The 12,325-nt window shown below is 34.5% G+C and overlaps 1 protein-coding gene across 1 annotated transcript in view; it reads right to left on the minus strand.

Moving 5' to 3' along the window:
* Positions 1 to 12,325, minus strand: part of LOC129219031 (DNA (cytosine-5)-methyltransferase 3B-like) — a 91,839-nt gene that overhangs the window by 39,068 nt on the left and 40,446 nt on the right. Inside the window, exons 4-6 of the mRNA XM_054853351.1 lie at positions 4,687 to 4,885; positions 3,909 to 4,054; positions 1,929 to 2,019 (exon numbers count right to left, since the gene is read on the minus strand). Of these exons, the coding sequence (XP_054709326.1) occupies positions 1,929 to 2,019; positions 3,909 to 4,054; positions 4,687 to 4,885 (436 nt within the window). The remainder of the gene's footprint in view (positions 1 to 1,928; positions 2,020 to 3,908; positions 4,055 to 4,686; positions 4,886 to 12,325) is intronic.

Genomic DNA, 12,325 nt, shown 5'->3' on the forward strand with positions numbered 1-12,325 from the left:
ACATTCACGCACATGGTAAACATAACATTTTTATCAAAGACAAAGATCAGTTACTAATGTTTCTCTGTGCATAAAAGGGAAGGAATATAGTTTCTCTCTCAATCCTCACCATACAACAAAAATATTCATTCGGAAATTGTTCGCAAAATTGAGAGTGAGGGGGGAGCACCTGGCATCAAATGCCTGCATATATCTCTTTCTCCCCCCCCCTCCCTTTTATCAGGCGCACTAAGTACGATAACTTACAGTAGATATGCCGCATCGGTATAATTACCGCACCCCGAAAAGAGTAAGAGTCTATCAAAAAATTTTTGAATGTTCAGAAAGGCTGCATTACCATAAACACAGCACATAAAAATGATGAGCAACTCCTCAATTTTGATGATATAACAAAGTAGAAAGTACCCATTAAAAAGAAAAAAAAAATACATATTTGCTTGTGGCTCTATCCCCCAACTTTTAAAAATGTGAAGAAATAAAAACGGAATCTCGAATTTAAATTGATTTACGATTTTTCTCCAAAAATCCGATTTTTCTCCAAAAATGGGGAACGTTTTGCCCATCCAGGTTTTGCTGCTTTTTTTGCAAATTCATAACTCCAATAAACTATAGGGATGCTGCAGCCACTGTTTAATGGCGGATGAAAAAGGTAAAACAAACAAATGCCGTGACTTATAACTTGCTTTGACGCTTTGTGAATGAAAGTAATTTTTCATCGTGCTTGAGGGAAGCTTTCTTTTTTATTCTTCTGAAATTACATTACACCATAAACTGTCTGAAGCCTGTAATTTACCCCAAAGAAAGCACATGGAATGGAATGTTTTACCTTTTTCGGTAATATTGTTAATTACTGCAAGCTAGCGTATTCCAGCTCTGGAGTTGCAAATAGACTCTTTGCAAGGAAAGAAAATGAAATTTTATAAACATGTTTACGATTAAGAATGAACAATGATAGTATTTACGTATGAAAAAAGTTGGTTTCCGCAATTATGTTTGAAGTGGTCCATTTTTGCGAATTTCTGTTATCTGTCGCTTTTATTTTGTACTAACATCAATAAAATATGTAACGTGTACAAGTTTTTCATTTTTTGTTTCCTTATGTTCCTTTTAAGGTTTTACATTGCCTTTCTGTTTAAATAGAGCTCCATTTCACTTGTAGTCATACAAAAAATTGGCGAATAGGAAATTCGGCTTTTCCCGCACTTTTTGAACAGTCGGCTGTTTACTTTCATTAAAGCTTCTAATTGACGAGTAAATAATATATAATTGCATCAGAATTTGCCAGTATCTATTTTTTTTTTATTTTAGTTTCGTTAAAACAGTAGGACTGAATTTGGGACGATAAAAGAAAAGTCGATCTTAAACGCTGAAACGGCAAAAAAAAGTCACTTATGAAAGTTTAACTTTTAAACACGCAAACACCACAGCATTCCTTCCAGAAATTAATGTAGTCAGTCAATGAAAAGCTCAGGATCTACTTGCTTCTTTTGCTTTTCAAAATTGAAACATGCAGAAAATTATCGGTGCAGCATTGTAAAAATAAGAATCAATGCATAATTAGAAGTGCTATACTAAAGAAGGAAAAAGTAGGAAAATAAGGAGATAGCTCTAAAAAGTAGGAAAATAAGGAGATAGCTCTAAAAAGTAGGAAAAATAGGAACTCTTCGGGGTCTGATATCTCCATTCTTTTTTTGGAAATGTGTAGAAGGAAGTAACTGCTGTCAATCCATCTAAGAAAAATGTTTTAAAACTTTATTTTTCAAAAGAAAAATACAAGGTGTTCATTTACTGGGAGGGGGTGGAGTCACTCACTGGTCGATCTACCCTACAATAAAATACATAGCACAGAAGACAAACTATGCACACAATACAATGTGTACATGTGCATACAATAAGTTTACAATAAAAAGTAATACACTACAGCTTACCATAAAGACCTTTCCTAAATGGGTTGACAAGAGATAAATCATTGCATGGAGAACCACCAATTACTAAGTCAATTGGGCAAAGATTTTTAATCTGAAATTTAAAAATAATTTCAGGTAAATAGTTAAAATAACACCCTTGATTAAAAATTAGCCAAAAAAAAAAAGAATGAAAATTTATTGCATACTATCATGGTTGTTTGGTTTAAACCAATTGGTTATTTTCAAAAAAAAAAAAAAAAAAAACAGTGGGGGGGGGGGGGGTTACATTTTTTTTTTTTTGTATAACTAAGTCTTTTCCCCCTAAATATTTTCATACATTTTACATATTATTGGAAAATGTAAAATCCAAGTAATGCAAAGTATTCAGCAAAGCTTTAGAGATAAATTATCAATTAATAAATTTGCATCCCTTTTTTTTTTTTTGTTGTTGATGTAGTTCAAGTTTGCTAAATAGTTTTTCTTTTTCTTCTTTCTTTTTTAATCAACGTAACATTTCCTATTGGGTATCTTAAAGGTAGAACTAAGTTTTTCTTAAAATTACATTAAGAAATATCCAAGTAGTTGGTTATTTTTATTTATTTATTTTGTTCTTTCATTTCGAATTTACATCTTAAAATAACTCCAAAAGCATGTTTCAGCCAAAACTTCATTTTACAACTAAATTTACTTGAATGCTTAAAGAGTTATAGAGGTAAATCATGTATCATTGTAGCAATCTGTAGTGTAGGATAAATCTTAACTCTGTAAAATACTTAATGACGAGAGAAAAAATTACCTAAAGAAGTCCAAGAGAGCATAGAGCAGGCATAAAGTGACTAACACCCACATTGTTTGGCATCCGCGACAGCTGATGTGGTCAGAGCAAGAAAAATAAGGGTTATAAAATTTTGAAATAGAAAATATCAGTGTAAATTTGTGCTTTTATAATAAAATTTAATGCCAAATTTTCACCTTGCAAAGAACTTTTTTGATCCCAATATAATAAAAGAAGTCCCCTGTATGAATGGTGGAAGAATCAATAAATATTAACTTTTAAGAGTCTTAATTAGTGAAATGTGCTAAAAGAATATTTTCATTATTTTGATTTGTATTGTCTAAAATAAGGAATACATTAGGATAGGAAAAGACATCAGAACTAGGCTTTTAATTATTTTTCTTCCATGATGGAATTCGATCTATGAATTAAAATGATTCTCAAGTTAACTAATGCAGATAAAAGGAAACTCATGATGTTTGAAATTAAAAAGAAGAAAAACTCCATGCTGAAGAGAATTAAATCTATGCTATTAGAAAAAAGGAAGATCTTACATTAATTCCAGCCCATACTCAATTTTACAATGCTTTCTACGTCTTTATGACAAAGAAACGAAAGCCTAAGAACCAAGTAATTTGGTTACTTTTAAGCAAAAATATTTTTTTACATTTGGTATCAAGTCTAAAAAATCTTTCATTTTCACATATTAAAGTGCAAAATTGAGCTGAGGCATATTATTTACTTAAAGTTAAATTGGTGAAACCCAACCTATGGCCTGCTGATTGCTTGGGGCCCACAAAGCTTATCCGTAAGGCACATTGTTATAATCAATGTTGAGAATCGAAAACTGTGTTCTGGAACCTTCCAAAAAAACAGATCATCTTAAAGAACAATTGTTGCAAATTTGGAGTTAAATAGTCATAAATTGATTGGAATCTGTAAAACATATGGAAACTTTGAATTATTAAACTAGGTATGTCATAATGAAAACAATTCTTCGTTTCTACTCTTTTCTGTTTTCTTTTTTTTTACATGTTATCTAGAAAAGTTTTAAATTTACTTTTGATCTGGTCCACAAGATTCATCATAATGTGAAGTGCAGCCCTTGGATGAAAGAAAAACAAAGGGCTGGGCACACTGATTTAAATGATGTAATTCATGACATTACACTTAAAAAGTCTACTGTCATTTAAATATTAATATAGTTTTAAAATTCGATAACAAACCTCCTTTTCTGTCAGATGACAAACATCTCCTAGATGAATTATACTGTCAATATGTTGACATTTTGAAACATGTACAGCATCTTCATCAATTTCACAAGCATAATATTTATCAACCTTTATCCCAAGAAGATCCAATATGAGTTTGCCTGTAATAAGCATATGAGATTCAATATAAAACAACTTAATACAAGAGGAAAACTTATTATTTTTACATACAATCAATGTTTCCTTATTTTTAGCAGAGTTTAGTTTACTAATTTTAGTTCAACAATCTTAAATATTTAAGAGTCCAAAAACGGTAATCTTGACAAAGAATGTATTTTGGTGCAGCTTTGGCATCAAATGGATTTAAAAATACGTTGTTTGATACAACTAGGAGCAAAAGATATGCTAAAAGTTCTAAAGGTTTTTGGGTACTCAGTAAAGCAAAAGAATAATGCTATTCTAGATCTTTTCTTCCAATTCCTTAGTGGCTAAATTGCAAAGCTCTTCTTTTCATTGAGAATAATATCAGGTCAGTTGAAAATTATCGCCAGCCATTTCATTTATACTAGCTGCCTCTTCAGCATAAATTTGAAAAATGAATATATATATATGAGAAATTTTACATATGCCTGCTAACACTAAACAGTGGAAACAATGAGCAAAAGCATTTTCATTGAGTGGCATCTCAGAAAATTTTGTGGGAATCATGCAATCCTGTGCCGTAACAGGAACGCTGAATATAGATATTGATAAAAAAGGAATAAGTTATGTATTACAGAACAATATTTCTTACCCGTGCTAATGCCATCAAACAAAGATAGAACTTTCAGTGGAAACTGTTTGCTGTATTCTGAGAATGATGACTTATCCAAAACATTTGTTTGATAAAACGATAAAACATTAGTCTCCCATTCGTTTCTTATTTCTAGAAGACTATCTGCATATTGTGAGGAAGAACAATGGAAACAAAACCAAGGTGAGGCTTGAATAATCTAAATAAAAAAGTTAAATTGAACTTCTAAGTATCAAGTTATATGCTTCAGTTAGTTTTTATTGTATTGCTTTTGTGATGATATGTATACAATGTTTGAAAAATTACAGTAAGTTTCCTGAAACATTATTCAACAGCAACTGAAGTAAATTATCCACATTCATAAATAAATGCAAACAAGTTTTTTTTTTTTTGAAGTGAAGAGAAATTTCCAAGAATATACTTAAAGCAGGTTTGCCAAACTAGGAGAAAGAGTTTGAGTGGTATCTCTGGTGGTTTTGAGGAGAATTTTGAAAATTTGAGGAGCAACTTGGTGTTTTGCAAAAAAATCAATAAAAAACCACTTATCTAAAATTGTTTTTGAGCTTTGATAATCATTTTAAGCACTAGCATAAAAATGAACGCAGCTTTAAACACTTTGTCATGCTTGAAAACGCTCGGTCGGGAAATGCAGAGCAAAATAACTTTTTTGTGGAGCTGAAGAGTTTTGCTATTTTTGAGGAGGTTTAATTATCCCATGTGTTCAAGACACAAAACATGGACATGGATCCATGAAGAATCTAAAGTACAGCTACAAGAATAAAAAAATGCAGAAAATCTGAACTCCAAATACATTTAAAAAAAAAAAAAACACAAAAAAAAAAATAAATAAATAAATTATATAACATTAAAAACATTTAAAAGTCCAGAGTCAGTAAAAAGTTTGTTGAGAAAAGTTCCTTCTTTGTCAACCGTATACAACTAATAACCGTAAAATCCTGAAAGTAGCTCCCCCATCGAATATAACCCCCTTTTTTTTGTCCGAAGTGAAATTTTTCTTAAATCCCGAATATACCCCTCCTCCTCCCTGATTCTGCTATTTCATTTAGCGCGTGCAGTGGGGAACGCTTATCACTGCACGCGCGCTCGTGGACGTGACCTAGTTTCTCCTGGTGACCTGGTTTCTGAGAAGCCAGTGAATGGAGAAACCGTTTGCCATTCATCCAAACCAGTCTTAAACTCAAGGTCAACGTCGCAGCATTTTGTTCGCATTACGTGACTCAGCTTGAAATTGTTGCAATTGCACTGTGGCAATTATTCTCTCTTCTCGCTCTTGTAGCTGTGGTTATCTTTATTCGCTCTCGCTTTCATAGCTCTTCGCTCTTCATTAGCACGTGAAAATGTCTCGTAGGAGTTTCACAGTAGAAAAAAAATTGGAAATCTTGCGTTGGCATGAACGCAACGGATCTTCCCTGCACAAAATAGCAACGGAATTTCAGCTTGATCGAAAATGCTTACGAGAATGGATCAAGAAGAAAGATGTGCTGGAAATGAATGAGTTCGGGCACAGTAAAAAGATTCCAAAAATTGGCAGCGGACGCAAGCCTCTGTCTGAGGAAATGGACGAAGAACTGTTTGAGTTCTTAGAAAAAGAACGCAAAGCTGGCCGAGCCGTCACTAACAAACTGCTTGCCGAACACGCTGTAAGAATTGGGAACAAACACCGCCTTCACAACTTCAGAGTTACTTCGCAATACATTGCAAACTTCAAAAAAAGATTTAACGTTGCAATGCGAGTGGGAACCACGAACTCGCAAAAAAACCCTGAGGACCTCAAAGAAGAAATTTCCTGTTTCAAAAATTGCGTAAAAAAATCACGAGATACCTTCAATTATACCGATTACAATATCGGGAACATGGACCAAACTGTTATCTTTTAATAGTGTAGTCACCCTATATTATTTTTTATCTTGTTGCTTACTACTTAAAGATTTGTATAAGAATTGAGTGTTTACTTACGGCATTCGGCCGCATGTTATATCAGTAGGCATACGGTAAACACCATCCATCAAAGTCAAAGTTTGAATACGTACTTCCATGTTTTCGCCACTTGGTGGCGCCCTCGTCACGATCTCTCGTGAGCGGGAAAGTTGTAGAAAGTTCCAGAAGCTGTTACATCGATCATACTTCGTACACGTGGACCAATGAGCATTGAGCACGTCGTTTTGAACTTCTGTTCTTAAGGGGGAATCGATGTTACGTTCTGGGCGATCGGGCAATTGATCTCTGTCCAAGTATGTGATCTGTTAGCCATCAGAGCCATGTGAAGGCTTGTTTGCAGCCAGTTCGGGAGATTGTATCAACGTGAGCAAGGCAAGGAAGGATAGTAGAATGTTCAGCATACCTCCAAGTTATAAGATGCTTAGTTGATTTTCTCCACGTTGGTAATATAAGATTTGAATTTCATCTAGTCATTTTTGCTCACTACTTGAAAGTTTTTACTCATGGTTGTAAACAAGATTAATATTAGGCAGTATACGTAGGGTATGATACAGTGCAATATTTTTCCTGCTATTTCAGTTAGTGCAATAGTTTAAATACCCAATGGCCCAGTTCATTGTTTATTCTAACAAATGTTTTTAATGTTTTATTTACATAACATTTTTGCCTCAATAAAGGCTTTTGTTGTATTACATAATCGATTCTTTCTTGCAACTTTTGGCACAATTACACTCACAATATGTGAGTATTCGTTTAACAATGCAACAGAGAGGTTATCGGCATTTGTTTAAGTGTGTTGTCTTGTTATGAATAATGATAGAAATCGATCGTTGACGAAACTGTCTATTATTCACATACATGTAGGATGTTTTGCTTTTGGTCATGTTTAGTCGATGTTTTCAATGGTGCAGATAAGCGATAGTTATCGTTGGGGGGGCTGTCAACAAATTAATTTTGAATTATTTGGCAAATGTTGGACTTTGAAAATTATTGTCAAGATTTTGAACTTGGAAAACTTTTGAAATTTTGTGGACTTCAAAATCTTTTATGAATTTGGACTTAAAATTTTTTTGAATTTTGTGGACTTAGAAATTTTTTAGGGATGTTAAAACTTAGAAAATTTTTGAAACGTGAAATTTTTTTGAACTTAGAATTTTTTGAGCTTGGAGATTCTTTGGAAATTGGGACTTTTGAATTTTTCTTTGGAGTTGTTTAGGATTTATGTCTTTTTTCTGGACTTTGACTCAATCTTCTTGGTGTGTGTTCAACAGTTGTGTTATTTTCGCTTCAAATAATAATTAGTGGACACAATGGCAACTACAGTCCCTAATATTGCCTTACTGCGTGAAGATAACTATGGGCAATGGAGTTCTAATATCAAGTTCGTTTTACTCGACAAGAATGCATGGCACTTAGTAATTGGTGAGGAAGTGTTACCAACTGTCGATGAGAAAGCAGGGGTCACTGAAAGAGATGTGAAGGACTTCTTGGCTCGTCAGCGAATGGCGTTGTCCCTCATCTACTTAAGTATAGAGCCTCGTTTGAGATCTATCATAGAAAATTGTTTTGACCCTCAGGAATCCTTTAAGAAATTACGTGAACATTTTTCCCCAGATAACAGGTCAGTCCATATGAGCTTATTCACTGAGCTCACAAGTTGTAGAATGAAGCCAGAAGAACCTATTGATATGTTCCCTGCAAGGTTACGCAACATTTGGGAAAGAATTAAGGCAATCGACCCTGATTTTTCTGAAAAGTATTTATGTTTTCAACTGTTACGTTATCTTCCAGTTAAATTTGAATCAATTAGCAGGAGTATATTAGCTAAAAAGGAAGCTGATTTTAAATTTAAAGAGATTGTCTCTAAATTAATCTGTGAAGAAAGTCGACTCAAGTTAAGGGAACTGGACTTCCTGCACGATAGCCATGCGTCATCGGTATCTGACACCAAAGCGATGTCCACACCAGTAACCTGCTATAGATGCAAGAAGCATGGCCACATTGCAAGAAATTGCAGCACCAACCTGAAGACAGCTTCCAGAGGACGAGGTACCATCAGAGGTTTCCAAAGGAATCATCCCGGGAGAAGAGGAGCTTGGAGGCATTCCAGATCACCTTCTGCTACTCGATGTGAGTGTAAAGCATTTTACATTTCTGAAGCGAACTTTAACAACTTGGACACTAATCCCTCGCGTTTTGTTTTTGATACTGCCGCAAGTCACCATTTTTGTAATGACAAGGACCTGTTCTCTAATTTTTCACCGGTTAATGATCGGAAAATGGCAGTTGCTGTACAATCACATACATTCACAATTGAAGGAATGGGAGATATAATTGCAAATTTTGAGGGTCGAACCATTAAATAAGTAAATGTATTATATTCTCCAAATTTAAGACACAATCTTTTGTCTGGTCCAAAATTTGACCATGGTGGAGCTACTTTTAAAGGGGGTAAAGGTTTTATCAAAATTTTTGATCAAGGAAAGTTTCTTTTTAAAGCTACTCTTAAAAATGGTATATACTATGTAAATCCAAAAATATCTAGTCATTTACCTAAGAATGTTAAAATTGAAAGTAACAATGTTGAAAGTATGGACACTTGGTACCGGAGATTAGCTCATGTAAACACAGAGTACATTAAGCAAACCAGTGATTTACACAGTACCAAAGGCCTTCCTGTATTTAAAGATAAGAGTCTTGATTGTGAAGAGTGTAAATTAAGTAAATTTAAGAGAGTATCTTTTAAACCAATTGATAAAATCCGTTCAAATAAACCTTTAGAGTTACTACATTGTGATGTTTGGGGACCAAGTAACATACCTGGAAGAAAGGGGGAAAGATATTTTCTTTCAGTCATTGATGATTTTTCGCGACGAAGTTCTTCATATCCTATTGCTGAAAAAAGTCAAGTTCCCGAAATTCTAAAAAACCACATTAATAGGGCAGAAAGATTTATGGAATTAAAAGTCAAAGCAGTGAGAACAGACAATGGGGGTGAATTTGTGAATGACAACCTTGATAGTTTCTTTAAAAAGTTGGGCATCAAACACGAATTGACAAACAGTTATAGTCCTGAAATGAATGGGGTTGCTGAAGTGTTCAACCGCACGGTTGTAAATGGCGCTCGGGTACTTCTAGTTGAAAGTGGAATGGATCAAAGTTTTTGGCCTGATGCCATGCTCCATTTTGTGTATACATGGAACAGAGTTTGTCATAGTGGACAAAAGAAAACTCCTTTTTAACTTTACGGGGGAGCTATTCCATCAGCCAGACATTTAAAACCATATGGTGTTGTTTCTTATGTAGGAATTCCCAAACAGAAAAGAAGGAAGTTAGATTTAAAGGCCCGTAAGGGTATTTTAATAGGTTATGCTTTTCATACAAAGGGATATCGTATATGGCTACCTGATGAAAATAGAGTAATAGAAACCATAAATGTAAATTTTAATGAAAAGAAGTTTTTTAAAGATAGTTCTCCAATTCACGCAGTGGAGCTGTGATGGGCAATTTTGAGTTTACCCCAGGTCAGACTTTTGTAGATGAGGAAGAGAATACAACCCCAGAGCAAAGTACAAATGACGAGAGCCCTATCATAGAAACTGAACAACCTGCTCAAAGTGATATACCATCAGGGGAAAGTGACGACACATCAAGTGATGACAGCTCATATATTTTAAGAGATGCTAGATTTATTAGAAAAGTTTCAAAAAGACTTAGGTCTCAGCGGGATGTTAAAAGATATTATATTAAACATGACATTAAATATAAACCAGATTTATTTGACTTTTCTGGAAAGCATCTGTATGAGGGTGTAGTTGGTCAATCACGAGATTCCGAAACTTCAGAATGTTCCGATATATGACTAGATCCTGACATTGTAATTCCTCGTTATTATAAACAAGCTCTAAAGTCAAATCAAAAGGGGGAATGGGAAAAAGCAATGCAGGAGGAAATAATGGTTAAGAAAGATAGACAAGTTTGGGATTTGGTGGTTTTGCCAGCTGATGCACAGCCTGTGGGTTGCCGCTGGGTATATAATGCTAAGAAAAATGAAAAGGATGAAATTGTACGTTTGAAGGCTAGGTTGGTCGCTCAAGGATTTAAACAAATTAAAGGTCAGTCTTATGATGAGACATTTAGCCCAGTAGGCAATTTCAGTATTATATGTTTATTCTTTTCATTATTGGTAGTTAACTTAAAATGGCATAATATACAAATACAAATGTGACGACCAGCAACAGGCTCTGGGCCCAGCTAGGCTGGTCCTAGTCAATTAATTAGTCCCCAATGAAGATCAATGGCCCTCTTAAAGCTATCCACTCCCTTGCTCATTACCGCCTCTTCCGGTAAGCTATTCCAGGTGCCCACGACCCAGCTAAAGTAATAGTTTTTCCTGATTTCCAAGTTAGCCTGAGATTTAAACAGCTTAAAACAATGACCCCTTGTCCTGCTTTCCCCGAAAAAATTTAATCCATTTACATCTTTCATTTTGATAAATTTAAATAACTGAATCATGTCCCCTCTGACTCTCCTTTGCTCCAGGCTATACATGTTAAGCCTATTAAGTCTGGTATCATAATCTAAATCTGAGAGTCCCTTTACTAATTTAGTTACCCTTCTTTGAACCCTTTCCAATACAAAAATATCTTTCTTCAGATAAGGCGACCAAAACTGAACAGCATACTCCAAATGAGGTCTTACTAAACTCCTATATAAAGGCAGAAGAACTTTCTTAGATTTGTTTGAAATAGATCTATTGATGAACCCAAGCATTTTGTTGGCTTTGTTACTAGCAATACTGCACTGTTGACTAAACTTGAAGTCCTGATTTATTAAGACACCCAGATCCATAACATTTTCTGCCTGATTTATGACTGAACCCTGTAAACGATATCTCATACGCTTATTTCCATGACCTAAGTGTAGCACTTGACATTTCCCTACATTAACTGCCATACCCCATTTATCTGCCCACTTAGTAATGTGATCTAAATCCTCTTGCAGCTGTTTTACTTGTTCTTCATTTTTGACAATCCCCATAACTTTTACATCGTCAGCAAAACAATTCATGCTTCCAGAAATATTTTCATTGATGTCATTCATAAATATAATAAACAAAAGAGGCCCTAAAACTGATCCCTGAGGAACCCCACTTAAAACATCACTCCAATTAGAATGATTTCCTCTCACAACTACTCTTTGCTTCCTACCAGTAAGCCAATTTCTAACCCAAAGTAAAGTTTTTCCTCCTATTCCAATGTCAGCTAACTTGCTGAGAAGAGCAACATGCGGTACCTTGTCAAAAGCTTTTTGAAAATCAATATAAACAACATCCACACATTTTTTGTTATCAAAAGCTGAGGTAACCTTGTCGTAGAAATGCAATAAATTAGTAGTACAGGATTTACCTTTCCTGAAACCATACTGCAAACTAGTCAACAGACTATTAGTCTCTAAGAACATCATGATCTTAATTTTGATCAAAGTTTCGAAAATCTTACAAATCACTGAAGTCAAACTTACAGGTCTATAATTCTCAGCAATACCTTTAGACCCCTTCTTGAAGAGTGGCGTTATGTTAGCCAGCTTCCAGTCCTTTGGCACCGTCCCCGAGTTATAAGAAGCATTGAAAATATTCAAAATAACATCCACTAATTCCTCTGCACATTCAACTAAAATT

The sequence above is a fragment of the Uloborus diversus genome, chromosome 3, assembly GCF_026930045.1.
Source record: "Uloborus diversus isolate 005 chromosome 3, Udiv.v.3.1, whole genome shotgun sequence".
Taxonomy (NCBI): Eukaryota; Metazoa; Arthropoda; class Arachnida; order Araneae; family Uloboridae; genus Uloborus; species Uloborus diversus.